Below are 21,596 nucleotides of genomic sequence, written 5' to 3' on the forward strand. Positions count from 1 at the left end.
CACATCTTCCTCTTTACCGCGTCTTCATCACCTGCTCACCTCCAGTCTGGGGTGCACGGTGTGATCTGAACTTGTCATGTCGCTGCTTAGGACTCAGAACGCTCTCTGAGTAAAGGAGATTTCCAGCAGAAGGAGGAGATCTCTGCCGACAAGAGGGAGCACCTGGACCTGGAGGAGGAGGAAGACCTCGATGAAGGAGATTCTTTCTTTGACGACCCCTTGCCCAAACCGCAGAAGACCTATGGCTGGTGAGCTTGGCTGACCTTTGACCTCTGAGTCAGTGTGAATTTGTGGGTCAAACGTATTTCCTTTCAGCTTCAAACCACAGTAGTTATCCTTCCCCCTCACATTTACCCTCCCCTCCAAAATAAAAGGAAAATTTCCAGAAAATATTTGCTGAATCCAAAAAAGGAAAATAATTTTAAGATTTTCTTTCCTACAAATTGTTTCAATAAAATAAATGTTGCAAACAATCTGAACATTTTGATACATGCAAACATGTTGTAATAGAAAACTGAATTTTCTGCATTTAAAAGAAATTGTTCCAGCTTTCTCTCTTTCATCTCACACCTGAATTTTATGGGGTTATATTTGTGCCACTATTTTGAAATAGTGGCAAATAGTTGCACAAAAATAACACCATAGAACTTTACCTGTCTGTGCTGTGTCTGAACGTGCTCCCTGTCCTTCCTCTCCTCCTTCTCCTCCTTCTCCTCCTACTCCTCCTGCGGTAGTGCCGTCCCTGTGTTGGAGGAGAGTCTCTCTGGCTCCAACGTGTCCTCCATGAGACGAGGCAAAAGTCTGAGCGAGTGAGTGTGCACGTCCCATCATGCCCAATCAGAGGAGCTGTACGTTCTTTATTTAAAGAACTTTAGTGAAACAGATGCGCAGAGACCAACACAGACACACTTCACTACAGACTGCGTAAAGAATCGTTGTTGTTGTTGTTGTTGTTGTTGTTGTTATTATTATTATTATTATTATTATTATTATTATTTATAATTTATTTGTATTTGTTCTTAATGAGCAGATTTTCACTGAAGTGTCTCTGTGCTCTGGGCTGTTTCACTGACGAATGCAAACATTCAGATTTATCCAGGATGATGATGATTGGCTGGAGAGTTTCCTCCATGGTGGGAGCGATCCTGTGTTTCTAACAGCTTGTCAGGAGGCGTTCAGAGCTGTGAGCTGGGGTTTGAATGTGGAGCAGGATCACGGTGTTGGTGTTCCCTAGATGGACTGGGTGTGGATTGAGCCCTCTGTGGCTGTGACTGAGCCCTCTGTGGGTGTGACCGAGCTGTCTTTGTGTGTGTGACTGTTTTATGTGGGTGTGGCCAAGCTCTATGTGGGTGACCTCCTGTAGAGCGTGACGCAGGTCTCAGCTTAGCGTTTGTGATGAAAGTGGAGCAGCCGGAGTCTGGGCAGCACCTGAAACCATGTCAGTCTGATCAAACAGTTTTTAGATCAGTGATCGATCAGCAATGAGCAGATGTTATTGATCTCCCTGCTCCCTGTCTACGTGACGGGCTCTGCACGCTGCTGCCCATTAATAGCAGGGGGCGTCACACCCACAGATGGACACAGAGATACAGGAATAACACTCGTGTAAGCACCGCCTGACGGAGCGACCACAGAAACACTTGCCGAAGATCTCCCTGCTCTTACCTGTGCCCGCCCTGCTGTGCCTCGTGTCACGTGTTGGGGAAGGTAAACTCGGAGCTGCTCGCCTGTCTGCCTCATTACGCGTGAGTTAAATCAGCATCCCTGTTGACGCCAGTCCCGTGGACTAAGCTGTACTCAGCTCAGATTACAGTTTGATGGTGGCGATGTAAAACTTTATTGACGTTTGTGGAGAAAGTGGGTCACGGGGGAGCTCCAAGCTTCTCTTCCTCCTCTGCTCATGACTCTGAGGGCGTTTAACAGTTTTCATGGCTGATTACGTCCTCCTCAATAGAAGCTCAGACTTTGATGTTCACTGACTCCTTTCTTTCCTTCTTTTCTCCTCTTCCTCTTTCTCCTGGCTTTAGCCTGTCTGTGCTGGCTGCTGACTCAGAGGGCGAGCGAGACGAGCCTCTCTCTGATCCCTCTGAGCTCAGGTGAGCTGCAGGTGCACCTCTCTTCATGTGATTGGCCACTGATGAATCCTTCCAGGTGAAGCAGGTCAGCATCAAACCTCTAGGCTTTCCTCTCTGCTCTGACATTTTGGTTCCTCTCGTGAGCACGAAAGTGTTTTGATAAACCGTTTTTATATTCCTGGAACTGTCTGATGTCAGAGAAAGGGGATCTCCTTACATAGTCAAATGATTTATAGGCTTCATTAATAGGTCAGCTTTGAGTTTCAGGGATGACTTTAGAAATCATAAAGACAGGATAAACTGATTAAACACCATGTTTTCTATATTTATTTTTGCCTTGAAGCTGTTGCTGGCTTCTCTTTGTCATAAATTAAGTGCACCCCTTTCGGTTTTCAGTCAGACTCTTGCTGACTTAACAGGAGTGTTTGATCTGTGCAGAAAATGTAAAATCTACGAAAAGTTTCTGAGTGTTCATATTACGACCCCTAAGGTTTATCTCCTGACCTGGTGAAGGGCCATGCCCCACAGCATGGGAACCAGCAGTCTGAACTGTGCAGCTGTAGGCGGAGCTGATAGACCAGCCGCTTTACAACCCTCCTCTTCTCTCGCTGTTTCTGGTCCATGTTCAATCTGCTGTTTGATGCTGTCTGCTCTGGTTAGGTGGAAGAGAGGATGTCTAATCTGGGGTGGAGTGGGGGGTGTCTGATTAATTTGACTTGCTGGACTGTCTGTCAGGGTCTTCAGTCTTTGCGGTCTCCTCTTCACAGGAAGGGGGAGGTGTCCGGATCCAGGGGGAGTCAAGGAGGGTCGCTGGAGGGTCAAGGAGGAGGAGGAAAAGGACAAAGCAGCATGTCGGAGCCAAACCTCAGCAGGAACGGTCAGTTTGATTTCTCTCGGAGCGAGTTTGGGTCGAGTGTGTTTCTGTGAGGTCACCTGATCTTTAACAAACTGATTGTGATCCTGAACATGGCCGTTCTCTGGACTCCAACTGGTATGGTTGTGTGTTTGGATGTTCGTGTGGTTGGATGGTTGTGTGGTCTGGTGATGTGGACCTTCCTGTTTGATCTGGAGCAGTCTCAGTCACGCTGTTGGTGCTGACAGATAAAATGGAACTCGTGATTTCTCTGCAGGAGCATCTCAGGACAAAGACAGAGGCTTCAAGGCTCCAAGTGACAGAAGTGGATCTCTGCACTTAGGTAGGATTCAGGGCTGACACGCATCAGGTTCAGATCACATAACACAGAGTACATGAAACATATATAAAACACGTTAACAATATATGACTGGACAAACACCCGAACAAGGTCAAAACTCCTTTTTATAAAATGTTTTTCTAACCCGATTGGTTCTCTTCTAATATTGTCCCAATCTTTATGTTTGGTAATGTAGTCTGTTAACTACAAATATCTCTAATGGTCCCCTGGGGATAAAGCATATTTAGCCCTTAGTTGGGCAAAACTTTTAAGAGTATTCTTTTCAAACAGCTGATTGACTGTAATCAGTTCTTTCTCCGCCCACCTCTCAAAACTCCGATCTGACAATGATGGAAGGAACTCAACATTTCCATTTATGGGAACAGCTCAAGACATGGTCAAATTCCCTTTTAGCATTTTTAACACTTGGTTCCAAATCTTTACAGTATGCTTGACCCATGGATTAGTTATTAAAAAATTTTTTCCCGTGATTGTGGGTTGAGAAATGGGAGACTCCGAAGGGAGATACCTGGTAATGAATACTCTTCCATAGATACCAACTGCATTTCTGAATTATGAATAATCCAGGCAGCCATTGATTTTAATTGAGCTGCCCAGTAGTACATTCTGAAGTTAGGCAATTTGAGGCCCCCTTTTTCTTTTCCATTAATATTTTGAGTCTGACCCTTGGTCCTTTATTCTGCAAAATAAATTTAGATGTAATGCTTTGTAATAATTTGAATGCAGACTGTGGGATCAAAATGGGTTGGTTCTGAAATAGGAATAATAGGTGTGGAAGCGCCTTGAGGTGACTGTAAGCGCCTTGAAGCGACTGTTGTTGTGATTTGGCGCTGTATAAATAAAATTGAATTGAATTGAATTATTTTTATTCTCAATAATATTAAAATTTCTATAAACAAGGTCTTAAGAAATCTGTGAAAGAGTGGTGATTTATAATTAATAAGAATATTCATCCTTATACATTCAATCCTCCCCATAAGAGTGAGTGAGTTTGTTTACTTCTGAAAAACATTCAGAAGTAAACAAATAAAGAACATTAAGAACAGTAGCTTCCACGTACCCGACTGAATTCAGAACAACCTGAGTAATCCAGACCCCGGTGTATCCAGGGCGGAGGGTGGTGACGAGTCCTCCGAGGGGGGAAAACACAATGTGTTACGTCGTCACTGTTGCCCGCTCGCAGATCGGTTCATTGCGGCTATATAAGTGGGGAATTGGTATCTACTTGTGTGTGCACATTCCATCCACTGAACAAGCAAAATTTGGTTACCTTTTCCTAACATTTATGTCCAAGAAAAACTAAAATGAACTCGGCAAGAGTAATATCTCAGTGCTCCATAAAGACATTTTTCATTTTCTGCAATGGAGAGGGTCATACCTGCCCTAGTTCCCTCAGCTGACCATCGGCACCGGGATAGCTCCGCTTCCATGCACTCCGTCTGGTCGACTCGCACTTGTATCCCCAGCTCTTGAAGCGTCAGCAGGGCATCCATCAAACTTGAGAACGTCTTCTCACCACCATCCTTGAACAGTCTCTGTTTTGCTGGAAACACACACTTGGCTCTTATGTTTTTCAGATTTAATTGCTTTACTGCATCTCGTACCAGTGCTCTCCTCTTTTGCAGTTCCGGGGAAAAATCATGGTCAAAATATATCTGTGTGCCCATATATAAGACTCGCTTCTGATCCCAGGCTTGTTGTAGGATGGTCTCTTTCACAGAGAAGTCCCAGAATCTGACCACCAGCGAGCGCGGTGCTGACAGGGTTCTTGGGCTTAGCGGCGAGGGCTCTGTGTGCTCGCTCTATTCCAATCTTAGTCTATATTGCATGTCCTCGCATCGTGCAGTGAGATCCATTTCTCTATGCAAGAAGTACCGGAGGGCTCGTTTATGGCACCTGGTGGAGTCTTCGCTGTCACCAATACGCTCCTCCATCTCCGTTGTTCTGTTTTCCAGCTTTGTCATATCTTCTCTCAGATTCTTGACAGATGCCTCCAGTCTTGTCAGAGCTTGCTGTGTTTCCATATGCCCATCTTTGTTATCTTTTCTTATCTTCTCTAGTTCTGCTAGTATCCTCGTATCTGCATCCCAAGTGCTAGCAGTAGCATTAGCATCTGCATTCAAGGACAGAGTTAATTGCGTCAAATGCTCGCCTTTATCTTTATTTTGATCCTGTTTGCTGGATCCCTTGCCTCTCAGGGACGATGCCATGTTGGTTAGAATGGAAATTGCATTTTTAAAAACTGCAGTTTTAAAAACTGTAGTTAGGAGTATTGTATTAATCTGGACGGAGCTCGTTCCTTATGCTGCTTGACTAGATCATGGCGTCAACGGAAGTCCCATGGTGTACTCCTTTAATCAATCAGATGCTGCTTTCTTTGTCTGATACTCTGTCTGAAACTAACTGCTTTAGCTCCTTCCCCTTCACAAAATGTTTTCCTGATAACTGCCCCCCCCCCCTTCTGTGACATCATACAGGTGCAAGATTAAAAAAACAATTTACTGATGAAGTTCAGATGAGCCTGAGCTTGCACACCTTTAGCTGGTACTGACAACTTCCTGTTTACACAAGTGTCCACCGCAGGAACAGGAAGTGAGCAGCAGCAGCGCATACAGCTAGCTGTATGTTCTTCTTGCTCAATGACAGAAACATAAATAAAACGCAAACAAACAAATAGGTCCTCAACCACCCTGACTCTGAACTGGATGAAGTCAGACGATTAACGAGGTTTTCACTTTTTTCCCTCAGATGACGAGGTCGAGTACGACGACGACTTCAACAGGTACGTACCAGTGTGTGAGTTTCTCTCTCTCACACTCACACACACACACACACACACACACACACACACACACACACACACACACACACTTGTTTTTTATTCACGTCCTTTTTATTCACGAGGATTCAGAGGGTCTGATGTTCCTGTGATATCTGTGAGTCGAGCACTCACACTTCGAAGGTGCTGCTGGATCTGCTCCACGCATCATCATCATCATCATCATCATCATCATCATCATTATTATTAGTAGTATTATTATTATTATTGTTATTATTAATATTATTATTATTATTATTATTACATCAGAGCGTTTTTTCTACGGCATCGTGTTTGTACTTACTTTAGTACTTTATTTGATCTTTCACTGAGAAATCCAGCCTGCTCCAGATGTCTGATGAAAGTCCAACCCCGAACACAGCTAACGGCAGTCATAGCACCATCTAGTGGCAAAATGAAGTTATGTTTCATAAAAGCGTGTTAGACCAGAGTTTAGACATTGACAGGAAAAGTAGTTTGTGTTTTTTCTTGCATGGTAACCACTGATGTGCATGATGGATTAAATCAGTGTTTGACGTCACAGCTGTGATTTTTGCAACGTTTTTGCTGCTCCCAGATTTCAGGGATTTTTAAATGTTTCTGCACAAAGTAAGCTCGCATCCAAACAGGTTTTAACTGACTTTTATTCAAGTTTTGAACTTCTGTGGTTTGAAGTGGGGCATCCTCGACCGACACTTGTCACAGCAGTCTACAGACCTCCAAAATACCATAAAGATTTTATCAAAGGCTTTTCAAATTTTTTAGTAGGAAATGTCCCAAATATTAATTGTTGGTGATTTTAATATTCATGTGTGCTGTTCTTCAAATCCACTGGCCAGAGACTTTTTTACCCAGTTTGTGTCGGGACCAACCCATAAACAGGGTCACTCTCTGGATCTTGTGCTGTCTCTAGGTCTACCAGTCTCAAACATGGAAATATGTGACGTGTTTTTTTTTCTGACCACTGTCCCGTTGTGTTTGACATACTTTTATCCTATTGCCATACTACATTTTTTATTCCAACACCCTGTATTTAAACCATCTGCAACAGGACAATTTTCTATTGCTTTTAAAAAAGTGTCAAGAGCAGATTGTATCAGCTTTTAATTATAAATGCAAAATTGTTCTTGATTAGATTGCCCCGTTTAAAACTTTTTTCATTCAGCCAAATGAGAGTGCAGGTAGGCTGAACGTAAGTGGAAAAAAGATGGGTTGCAGGTGTCTTTCCTGATGCTGAGAGACAGCCTGTCTAATGTCCTGTCTAATACCAGGACATTGTAAAAGCAGAAAAATCAAAGTTTTTTGCCAGTATTATTGAGAATACCTTCAACAACCCCAGGCTTATTTTCTCAACCATTGACTCTGCCCTGAATATTTCTCCTGCTTCCCACATAAATAGTTCCACACAAACTTGTGAAAGATTTTTGCATTTTTTTTTTATAAATAAGATAAAACATCTTCGATTTATGACCGCCCTGCCTTCACATGAAATTTTTGCAATATTCATCTGATTTTGATCAGTTTGAGCCTGTGTGTTTTGATCAGGTGGAAGAACTTTGTAATGGCATAAAGACATCTTGTCCAAATGATGTTGTTCCAACACATTTCTTAAAAAAAGGTTGTCAGTTCTGACATTTTTAATAGCCTTAATAGTCTTAAATCAGGTGTTGTGCCAGCTTGTGCTTAAAAAAACCTAATCTTGATTCCTCTGTTCTTGCAAACTTCGGGCCTATTTCAAAGCTCCCATTTCTGTGAAAAATTTTAGAAAAGGTTGTATTTGTTCAGCTGCAATCTTTTCTATATGGTCACAATGTTCTCAAGAGGTTTCAGTCTGGTTTTAAAGCTTTTCATAGCACTGAAACAGCACTTGTAAAAGATCGTTAAGAACTTTTAATAGCCACTGTCTCAGCTGTGCTTTTGCTTTTGGATTTGACCGCTGCATTTGATACTGTTGACCACAACATCTTAATCTCTCGGTTGGAGCACTGCGGCATCAAAGGTACTCCATTAGAGTGGTTCAGATCTCATACCTCTGTGATAGGACTTTCTCAGTGAAGGTTGGAGATTTTATTTCTTCCACAGCCCCCTTTACTTGTGGTGTTCCCCAGGTTTGTGTACTGGGGCCAATTCTATTCTCTATCTATATGTTGCCTCTGGGTCTTATTTTCAGGAAATGTAATTGTAACTACAGGGGTCCAACAAAGAATGGCCACGCATCATACTGATGTCTTCGGAAATTTATTTCTCTCTCTCTCTCACTCTTATTGTCTTCAGACACCGTGAAAACTGAAGAAACACAAAGTTTACAACATAAATGTTTTGAGCTTTTCAGTCTCTCATATCAGTGTCCATAAACAGTCTTGTGCAAGCAGAACAGAAAAATGCACAATAATGGATATCACAAAAAATGTCCTCTCATTACCAGTGTAGAACACGTATGCAACATTATACAAACAATATACATGAAACCATACCGTGTGCGCCTCTTGGACCACATGCAGAATAACATTAACGCTGAGGCTGTAGATGCATCTGTAGCCATGTATCCATGCTAGCTCCACAATGCCATGGTTGTGCTCTCAACCAAACTCTGGTCATGTGACAATTACAAACTTTACCTCATACAAACTTTACAGCACTTTACATATTTAACAAACCCATATTTTGTAATCACATATTTTAGACATGTTTTTTAATTAATGTTACACTTTTATCATCTTATCTTGTAAATAAAAGAACTAAATTAAGCATGAATCTATCACAGAAACATGAAATAACCAACTTTATTTTAACTGTCTCAGGGACAGTTACACTCCCACCAAATTACTATGATTTATGAAATCTGTAAATAATTTGAATACATCTAGGAATTTACAGAACCAAACAGTACTTAATTGTGACAAACTTGCAAGTCAATCCTAATACTTTAACCATCCCATACACACTTACAGAAGTTCCACTGGAACATTCTAGTTACTTTCTATTAGGACCACTAATTTATGTATAGGGCGTTCAAGAGTGGATGGTTTATTGAGCCTTTCACCCTCTTTCGATAGTTTTCTATTTCCTAGTTGTATTCTGGCTTTCCGAACCAGACCATCTTCATCTTTGCAAACATCCAGTACTCTCCCAAGCTTCCATTCACTGCGAGGGATTCCTTCGTCTTTCACAATGACAATGTTGCCTATTCTAACATTTCGTCTTGGAGAGTGCCAGCGTTGTCTTAGTGTGATGTTTGAGAGGTACTCATTCCTCCATCTACTCCAGAATTGCTCTGCCAAATATTGAACTCTGCGCCACCTTTTCCTGGCATACAGATCTTCTGGCACAAATTTTCCAGGTGGAGGCAGTGGTACAGAGGTTTTCATGGTGAGTAAATGGTTTGGGGTGAGTGGCTCTAAGGCTTCGGTCGGTGGTGAGAGGACGGCTATTAACAATTGCCATGGCTTCATAGAAGAATGTTCTCAAAGAAGCATCATCTAATCTTCCAGCACTCTGTGAAAGGACCTTGGTTAAGACACCCCTGACTGTCCTTATCTGCCGTTCCCAAACACCTCCCATGTGACTGGCGTCAGGCACATTCATGACAAAGTCACACTGTTTCCTGGCCAGGTAAGCAGACAGTCTGTCCTTATCTACTTCCTTTAAGGCCTCTGTCAGTTCATTTTTTGCCCCCACAAAGTTTGTTCCTTGATCAGATCTGATTTGTCTGATGGCTCCACGAATAGCTATAAAACACCGCAAAGCATTTATGAAGGCATCTGTCGTGAGATCTTCCAACATTTCTATGTGGACTGATCTAGAGGACAAACAAGAGAATATAAGACCGTACCTCTTATAGTCCTTGCGGTTTTGCTTTGTATGGAAAGGTCCAAAGCAATCCATCCCGCAATAGGAAAATGGTGGTGAGGGGTCAACACGAGTGGCCGGTAAATCAGCCATCCTTTGTGTTTCTGTTGGCCTGCGAGCTCTCCTGCATGTAACACATTGCTTAATGTGATTAGCCACAACTTTGCTCCCACCAACAACCCAGAAACCATTTGCTCTCAGCTCATTAAGTGTCTGTCCTCTGCCTTGATGTTGGGTTTTCTCATGGCACTGATCTAAAATCAGGTGTGTAATTATGCCATGTTTGGGTAGGATTATTGGATGCCTCATGTCAAGCGGTAAGGAAGCCTTCCTTAACCGCCCTCCTACCCTGAGAACACCGTCTTGCAATATTGGGTCAAGTTGGAACAAAGGATGGCTCTGTGGTAATTTACCATGGTTCAGTGCTTGGATTTCCTCCTTGAAAGCATCTTCTTGTGCTAATTTTATAAGCACATGACTTGCTTTTCTCCTGTCTTCCACATTTATACCCTTTGTTGCATTGGCTCTTTTGGCTAGTTGCTGAATCCTAGCAACTAGAGTTACTGCTGTATGCCATTTTGAGAACCTTTTGAGTCTCTCCAAGAAGTTCCTGTCCTCTACTACCTTTGTTTGTAGTATTTGTGTCGTTTTGACCTCTGGATCACCTACCAGAAGGTCTGGAGTTGAGTCTGGTGTGACAAGCTCTCTTTCCCACAGGAAATGAGGTCCAATGAGCCAATTTGAACTGATGAGTTCCGCTACTGTGAGGCCTCTGGAAGCGTGATCCGCTGGATTTTGATTGGTGTCATTATTTAAGACCTTGTATGTGAGGAGCTGAATTCAAAATCCTGCTCCTCACATACAAGGTCTTAAATAATCAGGCCCCATCTTATCTTAATGACCTTGTAGTACCATATCACCCTATTAGAGCGCTCCGCTCTCGCTCTGCAGGCCTACTTGTTGTTCCTAGAGTATCTAAAAGTAGAATGGGAGGGAGAGCCTTCAGTTTTCAGGCCCCTCTTCTGTGGAACCAGCTTCCAGTTTGGATTCGGGAGACAGACACTATCTCTACTTTTAAGATTAGGCTTAAAACTTTCCTTTTTTCTAAAGCATATAGTTAGGGCTGGACCAGGTGACCCTGAATCCTCCCTTTGTTATGCTGCAATAGATGTAGGCTGCCGGGGGATTCCCATGATGCATTGAGTTTTTCCTTTCCAGTCACCTTTCTCACTCACTATGTATTAATAGACCTCTCTGCATTGAATCATATCTGTTATTAACCTCTGTCTCTCTTCCACAGCATGTCTTTATCCTGTCTTCCTTCTCTCACCCCAACCGGTCGCAGCAGATGGCCGCCCCTCCCTGAGCCTGGTTCTGCCGGAGGTTTCTTCCTGTTAAAAGGGAGTTTTTCCTTCCCACTGTCGCCAAAGTGCTTGCTCATAGGGGGTCATATGATTGTTGGGTTTTTCTCTGTATCTATGAAGCGCCTTGAGGCGACTTTTGTTGTGATTTGGCGCTATATAAATAAAATTGAATTGAATTGAATTGAATTGTCAACATAGTGCCACTGTGCAGGATCAATTGCTTCTCTGATTCTTTGCACTCTATTAGCAACAAAAACGTGAAATCTGCGAGCTTCGTTGTTAATGTAGCCCAAAACCACCTGTGAATCAGTCCAGAAATACTCTTGGTCAATTTTGAGCTCCAGTTCCTCTTTTAGCATTCTGCTGACTGCTGAGGACACCACTGCTGCTGTTAATTCCAGCCTTGGTATGGTTACAACTTTTGTGGGTGCAACTCTTGCTTTGCCCATGACTAGGGAGCAATGCACTTGGTCTTCACTCATCACCCGAACATATGAGCACTGACCATACCCACGATTGCTCGCATCTGAAAAGTGGTGGAGTTCTATTCTCTGGACTTTCCCAAGGCTTTCAGGTACAAAGCATCTTGGGATTTGGAGTCTCTGCAGGTTCTTCAGATCAGTGACCCAACTCTCCCATTGTGGCTTCAATTCACCAGGCAGTGGCTCATCCCATCCAATGCTCTTTAGACACATTTCCTGTAGAATTTTCTTTCCTATTAGAAGTAGAGCTGGGCGATATGAGATTTTTTCATATCACGATATGTTTTTTTCATTTCAGGCGATAACGATATCTATCACGATATAAGCCAAATAACTATATTTGTAAGATTTAAATGTGCTGTTGCTCACAAGTAAAATGTGAAATAATCAGCAGCTTGTTTTTATTTAAATATTTATTTCCCATAATAAGTTCAACAGGGTAGATGTACTTAAGGAACATGAGACTTTTTCAGATAAATAAAGGCAAATATTGCAAACTACACAAAAGGCAGCCGCTAAAGCGTTTAAGTTTCAAAATAGAACAAACGAAACAGACTAAATTGTCAATTCCACTTAGAAACAAAATATTAATTCTAAAAATAAATCTTAGTTTGTTTTACAGAAGAACAGACAAAACTAACTTTTGTCAGTATCAAATAAACTGAGAACTAAAAGGAAATTCTCAATCTCTCCTTGTTGTATAGCTGAGCTTTTCAAACAGTTTTAACAGTTACTTTAGTCTGACAAAAGCCGAATGACGAATTAGCGCTTCCAGTCAGAGACTGAGGCTACGTCCACACGTACACGGGTATTTTTGAAAACGGAGATTTTCCGTTTTCGTTTTAAAAAATAATCCCGTCCACACATAAAGGCAGAAATGAAGGAAAACGCTGCTATGAACATGCCAAAGCAGCAGGTGGCGCTAGATTCCTAACCGTGCAGAAATGTTGGCCAATCAGAAGTCTAGAAGCCTCGGTGGGAAAAAGTAAACAAAGCTGCGGCATAGAAGCAGAACCGAGTCGTCTGTGTGGAGGGACAGTAACTGTGTGTATATGTAAGCATTTAAACACTGCAGAGTAGAATTAACAGTATTGTAGAAATTCATTTCACCGAAACAATAACGTGGCGCACAGTGTGACGCATGCACCAGTTTATTGTATTTCCAGACTTGCTTTCGGCACATTTACAGTGCACGCTACTCTGTTTTTTGTCAGACTTGAAATAGCCGAAATACCTTCACACTACGGAACTTCTTTGGCTCTTCTGTTCGACAATCTCTCCGGCATTGGAACCATCATCTGTTTTCTCTTCGGTCACGCTCGGTTGATTTTTCTAGTCGGCACACTCATTTCCTCCATTACGCGCTGGCTCCATTACGCGCTGGCTGCTTCCCAAACAAACACACGTGCGGCTTGGCACTTGTGCTGTACGTAACAAGTCACGCGACGTGACGCTGCGGCTGTGATTGGTTCGGCTCTGCGCTACCTAATTTGGATTGGCTGACCTTTTTTTTTTTTTTAAGAGGACAAGAGCGGCGAGGTCTATCGCGATAGCTTAATTTCTCTATCGAGTAAAAGTTATATCGCGATACATATCGTTATCGTTCTATCGCCCAGCTCTAATTAGAAGGAAAGGAGCCAAGAAGCCTAATGGGTCAAACACAGAGGCTATAATGGACAGAATTCCCCGTCGTGTTACTGGTTTCTCCTCCAGGGCAACTTTAAAGGTGAAGGTGTCACTGCTTACACTCCACCTTACTCCCAACACAGTCTGAACTGGGAGTTCATGATGGCTGATGTCCACATCCTGGGCTCCACTAGCTCGTTCACTATGTGGAATTGACTCCAGGACTTCTCTATTGTTGGATATGAACTTGTGGAGCCTTAGTCTTGCCTTTGCACACACCTTCCGCATATCTCTCACTAGTTCAATGGCTGCATTCACAGTTTTTACACTGATTAGCCCATCATCAACATAGAAACTACTTCTGATGAAGTTGGCTGCTGTGGGATGTTCCCTTTCATTTTGGCTCGCAAGATACTTCATTGCATAATTTGCACAGCCTGGTGAGGATGCGGCCCCGAAAAGATGGACTTTCATGCGATATTATTTTGGCTCTGTGTTTGTTTCACCGTTTTCCCACCACAGGAATCGCAAGTAATTTCTGTCCTCTCTGTTTACATGAAATCTGTGAAACATCTTTTCTACATCACAGATGATTGCAATTGGGTGTTGGCGAAATCGGCAGAGTACTCCAGTCAAACTGTTGATGAGATCAGGTCCAGTCAAGAGGTGATCATTCAGAGCTGTGCCACTGTACTTTGCAGAGCAGTCAAACACAACCCTGATTTTTTCCGGTTTTCTCGGGTGATAGACGCCTTGATGTGGAATATACCACATATTTCCTTCTCTGGGATCATCTTCAGCTCTTTCAGCATCACCTTCCTTGAAGACATTGTCCATGAACCTTACATAATCGTCCTTAAATTTGGGATTTTTCTCAAACTTCCCTTTCAGGTGCTTAAGTCGCACCAGAGCCAGACGCTTATTTTCTGGCAGCTGAGGGCGTGCCTTAAAGGGAAGTGGCATCTCTAGGTGCCCATCAGCATTCTGGTGTATTTTCTCATTTAGCAGTTGCATGAACTGTATGTCATCTTGTGATATGCTCTTTTCTCCAGGAGCTGTGTCTTTGAAGTCTGACTAAAGCACTCTGATGATGGTGGCTGGTGTCAAGGGTGGAAGTTCCTTAACAGATAAGCGATGGCACAGGCCTGTCACTTCTGCTGATGTTGCCATTTTTTGTGAACTGCCAACAATGCTCCAGCCCAGGTCTGTCTTGATTGCATATGGCTCTTCGTCACCTCCCGCGATTACTTGCCGTGGTGCCAGTGCTCTAGGACAGTCGTAGCCTATTAACAGCCCGACCTTGCAATCCATTAACTCAGGCATCTCCTGTGCTATTCTGATTAGATGTTCCCATCTTTTGGCAGTTTCAGAGGTGGGAATGTGTGAACGTTCAAGTGGGATGAAGTCTCTGGTATAGGCAAGTGGCAAGTTGATAAAGCTTTTGGAGGAAAACCCTCTAACTCTGAGCCCACTAACTCTTTCGCTCTGAACAATGGAATCTCTTCCTATCATAGTGGTTAGCTTTAACTTCACTGGCTCTAAACTCATCCCCATCTCCTCACATACCCCTTGATCTACAAAAGTGTTGCTACTCTGTGTATCTAATAGAGCATACACTAAGGTCTCTCTCTCTGGAGTGGTGGTTGAAGAAACCCACACAGGCACGATCATGGATGTGCTCCCACCATCTCCTCTGTCCATGCAACAAGAAAGTGCAGATATGTTTTCTTCTGCCTGCATTCTATGTGATGATGTGTTCACTGGAGTCTTTGGACGGTCTTCGTGAAGAGCTGTTGGATGATGTTTTTTTACAAACTCCGCAAGTCGCCTTGCGCTTACAGTCTTTTGAATTGTGTCCTCTTCTGAGACAACCAAAGCACAGGTTATTGTCAAGTATGAACTTTCTTTTGTTCTCCACGGACATTTTAGCAAAGATCTGGCATTTGTGAATAGAATGGCTTTCTCTACAGCAAATACATGTGCTGTATCCTGTGGTTGTTCTCTCTGATGCTTTCACATTTGTGATGTATGCATTAGCTTTTGGACGCTTTATGTCTCTAGCTGACCTTTCTTCAGTGTGTTTCAAGGCATGAAATGATGTTACAGGATTGCATGCAACTTCCGCTTCTTGTGCAACAAAATCAGCAAATTGTTTGAAGCTTGGATATTCTTCTTTTTGCTGTAACTGCACTGTGACGCGACGATTCCAACGAGAAGTCACCCAGTCAGGAAGTTTTTGGAGCAATTTTTGATTCTCTTCACAGTCATTTAACACCTGCAGTTCTTTGATGTATGGCATAGCATTGCTGCAGGCTGTCAGAAAATCACTAAATTGTCTCAGTTTAAGTGACTCTCTTGAACCAATCTTTGGCCAGTTGTTCAGTTTTTCCCTAAATGCACGCTGAATTATAAAGGGGTGGCCATACCGAGCATTCAAAGCTTCCCAAGCTTGGTCATATGCTTCGTCATCCTTTCTGTAAAAGCTTCCCTCCAATACAGACCGTGCTTCTCCACTGATGTATTTGCGTAGGTAGAACAACCTGTCAGCTGGATTTGTGCATCGCCGCTCTATCAAAGCTTTGAAACTAGTGCTCCACTCTAAGAACTTAAGTGGGTCCCCTGAGAAGACTGGGGGCTCAGGTGCAGGAAGTCTGGTGAGGACCATTGTGTCATGCAAGGCTTGCATTAACAATGACTCATTGTTATTATTGTTTGGTTGTTCATTGTTATTATTCTTGTAGGTTTGCTCTGGTATGATTTCTTCAGGAGCTAATGGAGGACAACTGACTACCGCACTGTGTGCGCTTTTGTCTTCTCCACAGGCTTCACTTGAATCTGCTTGAGAATAAGCCTTTAGCTTTGCAGTTATTACCTGAAGATCTCGCTGATTTTCTAGTCTTTTAAGCTCTTGCCTTTGTGTAGCAATAGCCTCCTCCATCTCTATCTCGGCCTGCTTCGCGGCAAGCTGTGCAGCACACTCTGCCTTTTTTACATTGATGCTTTGCTGCTCCGATAAACAGCTTGAGCGGCAGCTACGTACAGAAGGTCGGGAGATTGTAGTCCCAAATATTGACTGAGCATATTCTCTGTCTAGCACCATGTGAAGTCTTGCATTTTCTGCCTTAGCATCAAACTCTTCTTGCCCCACTTCACTCATACGTACTTTAAGTATTCTCATCAAGTCCGCTGTTACTGCTGTGCAGGAATCAATTTTTCTTCTAGTCTCAGTAGAAGGGGCTGACTGCGATCTCATATCTTCGTATGTATTTTTCACTTGTGACTCTAGCCCTTCGACAGTATCCATCATGTCAGCTAATTCCTGGTCAGAGCACTCATCTTTAAGTTTGGAACGTGTAGCTTTAACTTGTTCTTTCCAGCTTTCATATAGTTTGATAAATTTACTCTCCTTCTGAGAAAACTCTTGTTGCTTAAGTTCTAGCATTTTGGGCGTTAATTTTCGCTCCCTTGAGGATTTCCTGGGCTCTAGTCTTGAAGTATTAGAGGCAGGCTTCTTCAACATTATCTGCTTGATTTCTATTTTAGCATGAATATCACACCTATGAGTAACTCCAATTTCTCTCTTTCGACATCATCAGTGTGTAATTTCAATTGTTCATTCAATCTACTTAGCTCTTCCTTAAGGGAATCAATTTGTTCTCTGCATTCTTCAATATGTGATTTTTCTGTGTTTACTGACATTGTACATGTTTCAGCAAACCTGCTGCATAAACAAGTTGTTGCTATATGTACATGCGATCCTGGCAAATATACAATTCTCAGTACAATCTGATTCTTGCAACAATTTGCTTAACTACACCCCTTGTTATTCTTCTTTTAAGTTGAACTCTTAAACATTTTTAGAACACTTTAAACAACACCACTTGTAAAATAAAAGGGAACACTTTGGCTATAATGACAGGTTGGTTACCTTTAACTCAGTACCTTTCTTAAACAAAATAAATTATTATTTTAATAGACCTCTCCAAACTCCAAACCTCTCCATGAAGTTGTGGATATATCACAGCCCAACCTGGCGCTGACTGAAGAGCCGTTATCTTTTCCTTGAAGACCGCCAGGGATTTTACAGTTCTTGCTGTGTGCAGCGGCAGAGATTTGCAGAGCTGTAGTTTATGATGGTCAATGTCGCCCTCTATTGGTGAAGTCGTGGTTGTTGCCGTCCAAAGCGCCAATAATGGTGTTTCCTCTTTTTAAGTTTGCAAGCCTCTTTTCCGCTGTGTTCTCGAACCACACACACTGCGCTGTCAAGAACGTTTCTTCTTTTCTTATTCTGGAACATGCATTGCTTCTAACGTCGAACTTCCAGCCACGTTGGCGGTACGTTTTCACTGTAACTACAGGGGTCCAACAAAGAATGGCCACGCATCATACTGATGTCTTCGGAAATTTATTTCTCTCTCTCTCTCACTCTTATTGTCTTCAGACACCGTGAAAACTGAAGAAACACAAAGTTTACAACATAAATGTTTTGAGCTTTTCAGTCTCTCATATCAGTGTCCATAAACAGTCTTGTGCAAGCAGAACAGAAAAATGCACAATAATGGATATCACAAAAAATGTCCTCTCATTACCAGTGTAGAACACGTATGCAACATTATACAAACAATATACATGAAACCATACCGTGTGCGCCTCTTGGACCACATGCAGAATAACATTAACGCTGAGGCTGTAGATGCATCTGTAGCCATGTATCCATGCTAGCTCCACAATGCCATGGTTGTGCTCTCAACCAAACTCTGGTCATGTGACAATTACAAACTTTACCTCATACAAACTTTACAGCACTTTACATATTTAACAAACCCATATTTTGTAATCACATATTTTAGACATGTTTTTTAATTAATGTTACACTTTTATCATCTTATCTTGTAAATAAAAGAACTAAATTAAGCATGAATCTATCACAGAAACATGAAATAACCAACTTTATTTTAACTGTCTCAGGGACAGTTACAGTAACATTAGTCTTCACTCCTATGCTGACGACACTCAGATCTATCTTTAGCTAAAGAGAAACAGTTCTGCCTCGCTAGAACCTTTATTTCAGTGTCTCGTCGAAGTTGAGGCCTGGATGGCCTCTAATTTCCTTAATTTCAACGAAAATAAAACTGAAGTGATCGTTTTTGGACCAAGTTGCAATTCTAGAACCTCACATTTTAATTTTCGCAGTTTAAAACCTTTTATCAAATCGCATGCTAAAAATTTGGGGGTTATATTTGACAATAAGTTCACCTTTGAGAAATAGATTAGCTTAGTTGTACAGCGGTCTTTCTTTAAACTGAGGCTTTTATCCAAGGTGAGATCTTTTTTTTGTCCTTTAAAAACCTAGAACGGGCAATTCATGTTTTCATCCTATCCCAACTGGACTACTGTAATTCTTTATATTCTGGCATTAGTCAGACTTGTCTTTCAAGGCTCCAGCTGGTCCAGAATGCCGCTGCTTGTCTTTTGACACGAACGAAGAGAAATGAACATATCTCCCCGGTGGTTGCCTCGCTTCACTGGCTCCATGTACGTTTTAGAATCAATAAACAAAAACCTTGGTAACTTATGAAGCACTGAATGGACAGGCCCCAGGGTATCTGTCAGACCTACTGCAGCCTTATACGCCCCCTAGAACTCTTAGATCGGATAATATTTTGCTCTTGGGCACACCAAGGTCGAGGTTGGTTTTTGGAGGTGATTGTACATTTGCAGTCGTGGCATCTAAATTGAGGATTGATTTGCCTCTCCACATTAGACTGGTTCCTACCCTCAACCTTTTTAAATCCTATCTTAAAACACATTTCTACTCACTGGCTTTTAATTCTGCATGAGAGTTATTTACTTATTTATTTGTTATTAGCTGTTTGGTATTGATGTTAATTGATATTGCTATTTTATTGTGTAATTTGTATGTTTGTACAGCACTTTGGTCAACACCACTGTTGTAATTAAAAGTGCTATATAAATAAATAAATAAATAAATAGAAATAGAAAGTAGTTGAAACCTTCCACACCTTTACAGCAGCTGTTCAGATTCAGCTCGAAGGAACAGAGGACAGATGTGTTGCTGACCGCAGTGCCACAGAGCCACTGTCATGTTTTGCATTAAAGTGATATCTGTCCTGCGGTCAGGCTGAGCAGGTGGAGGATTGTCTCACTTTTTTTTCTTCTATTTGTTTAGTCACCGCTCTGAGTTCTCCAAGAGCGAGCTGAGCATCGGCGAGGAGATCGAGGAGGTTTCCATTGAGGGCCCCGACCACAGCGACAAGGTGAGACCATGCCCCTGCAGCTCCACCTGTAGCTCCACTTGCAGCCTCAGGCTCATTTCTGTCTCTGTCCACAGGTGGATGAATCCACTCAGGACGTCAGCATCTCCCAGCTCAGTCAGAGTCATGGAGCCGACTACATGGAGGACGTGAGCTGAGCCTCCCATCATGCACCTCTTCTTTATATCCTGATATTTAAGCTTGTACAGTCTCAGTGAAGAATAAAGCTCTGTGTTCATAAATCAATACATCCTCCCTGGGTTTTTGTGTGTGTGTGTGTGTGTGTGTTTGTGTGTGTGTGTGTGTGTGTGCGTGCGTGCGTGCGTGTGTGCGTGCGTGCTATCATGACCGTTGCTCAGGGGGTTGGGAAGCGCATCTGTAACCGGAAGGTCGCTGGTTCGATCCCCGGGCTCTCCGTCCTGGTCATTGTGTCCTTGGGCAAGACACTTTACCCTGCTGCCTACTGGTGTTGGCCAGAGGGGCCGATGGCGCGATATGGCAGCCTCGCTTCTGTCAATCTGCCCCAGGGCAGCTGTGGCTACAACTCTCACATTCATGTGAATGTGAGAGTGAATGAATAGTGGCATTGGGTGCCTTGAAAAGCGCTATATAAATCCAATCCATTGTTATTATTATTCAATGAGTGTTTAACATCGCTGTGGACAAATTTTGGCCCACTAGTCTTTACCCAGTAAGCTTTAGGGCAGGAAATGATGATGGCCATCAGAACCATGAATTCCGCTCTGTACCAGAAAATGGTCGAAGGCAGAATTCATGGTTTGTCCTGAAGCTGCAGTGTTAGCAGACCATCACACTACCACCACCATGTTTGACTGTTGCTGTGATGTCTTTATGAAATGCTGTTAGTTTGACGCAGGACTCAAATGCTTCACAAAGTTCAGCTTTTGTCTCGTCAGTCCACAGAATATTTCGATTCCGTTTTATTTATACAGCACCAAATCACAGCAACAGTCGCCTCACAGCACTTGATATTGTAAGGTAGACCCTACAGTAACATATACAGAGAAAAACCCAACAATCATATGACCCCCTGTACACTTTGGCAACACTGGGAAAGAAAAACTTTCTTTTAACAGGAAGAAACCTCGGGCAGAACCAGGCTCAGGTAGGGGCGGCCATCTGCCACGAACGATTGGGGTGAGAACAGGATAAAAGACATGCTGTGGAAGAGAGCCAGAGATTAATAAGTATGATTCAGTGCAGAGAGGTCTATTAACACATAGTGAGAGAAGAAGAAACACCCAGTGCATCATGGGAATCCCACACCTATTGCAACATAACTTATGGTCACCTGATCCAGCTCTAACTATATACTTTAGCAAAAAGGAAAGTAGGAAGCCTGATCTTAAAAGTAGAGATAGTGTCTGTATCCTAAACCCAAACTGGAAGCTGGTTCCACAGAAGAGAGGCCTGAAAAGGCTCTGCCTCCCATTCTACTTTTAAATACTCTAGGAACAACAAGTATCCTAAAAGTAATAAATGCATGAACTAGTTTTTCAGCGTCACTCTGAGACAGGATATTTCTAATTTTAGAGGTATTACACAAATGGAAGAACGCAGTCTTACATATTTGTTTAATATGTTCATTGAAGGACATATCCTGGTCAAAAATGACTCCAAGGTTCCTCACAGTGTTACTGGAGGCCAAGGTAATGCCATCAAGAGTAAGAATCTGGTTAGATACCATATTTCCAAGATATTCAGGGCCGAGTACAATAACCTCAGTTTTATCTGAATTAAGAAGCAGAAAGTTAGCGGCCATCAGGGTCTTTATGTCTTTAAGACATACTCATCACTGCAGTTTAACTTATTGGTGTGTGTTATCTGGCTTCATGGATAGATAAAGTTGGGTGTCATATTCATAGCGAAAAT

At 42.5% G+C, this 21,596-nt stretch overlaps 1 protein-coding gene across 4 annotated transcripts in view; it reads left to right on the top strand.

The window, feature by feature from the left end:
* Positions 1-19,949, top strand: part of cep43 (centrosomal protein 43) — a 41,585-nt gene extending 21,636 nt beyond the window's left edge. For 2 of the 4 annotated variants that reach the window (XM_085246185.1, XM_085246186.1), the window contains 8 exons: positions 91-248; positions 735-809; positions 2,028-2,096; positions 2,843-2,952; positions 3,206-3,271; positions 6,038-6,071; positions 19,619-19,706; positions 19,781-19,949. In XM_085246185.1, the coding sequence (XP_085102311.1) occupies positions 91-248; positions 735-809; positions 2,028-2,096; positions 2,843-2,952; positions 3,206-3,271; positions 6,038-6,071; positions 19,619-19,706; positions 19,781-19,861 (681 nt within the window). In that variant the 3' untranslated portion in view covers positions 19,862-19,949. The remainder of the gene's footprint in view (positions 1-90; positions 249-734; positions 810-2,027; positions 2,097-2,842; positions 2,953-3,205; positions 3,272-6,037; positions 6,072-19,618; positions 19,707-19,780) is intronic. The other 2 variants (XM_085246187.1, XM_085246188.1) reach the window with 2 other exon arrangements.
* The last annotated feature ends 1,647 nt before the right edge of the window (positions 19,950-21,596 follow it).

The sequence above is a fragment of the Mchenga conophoros genome, linkage group LG15, assembly GCF_057382185.1.
Source record: "Mchenga conophoros isolate Kocher_MC1m ecotype Shallow Benthic linkage group LG15, M_conophoros_male_GT1.1, whole genome shotgun sequence".
Taxonomy (NCBI): Eukaryota; Metazoa; Chordata; class Actinopteri; order Cichliformes; family Cichlidae; genus Mchenga; species Mchenga conophoros.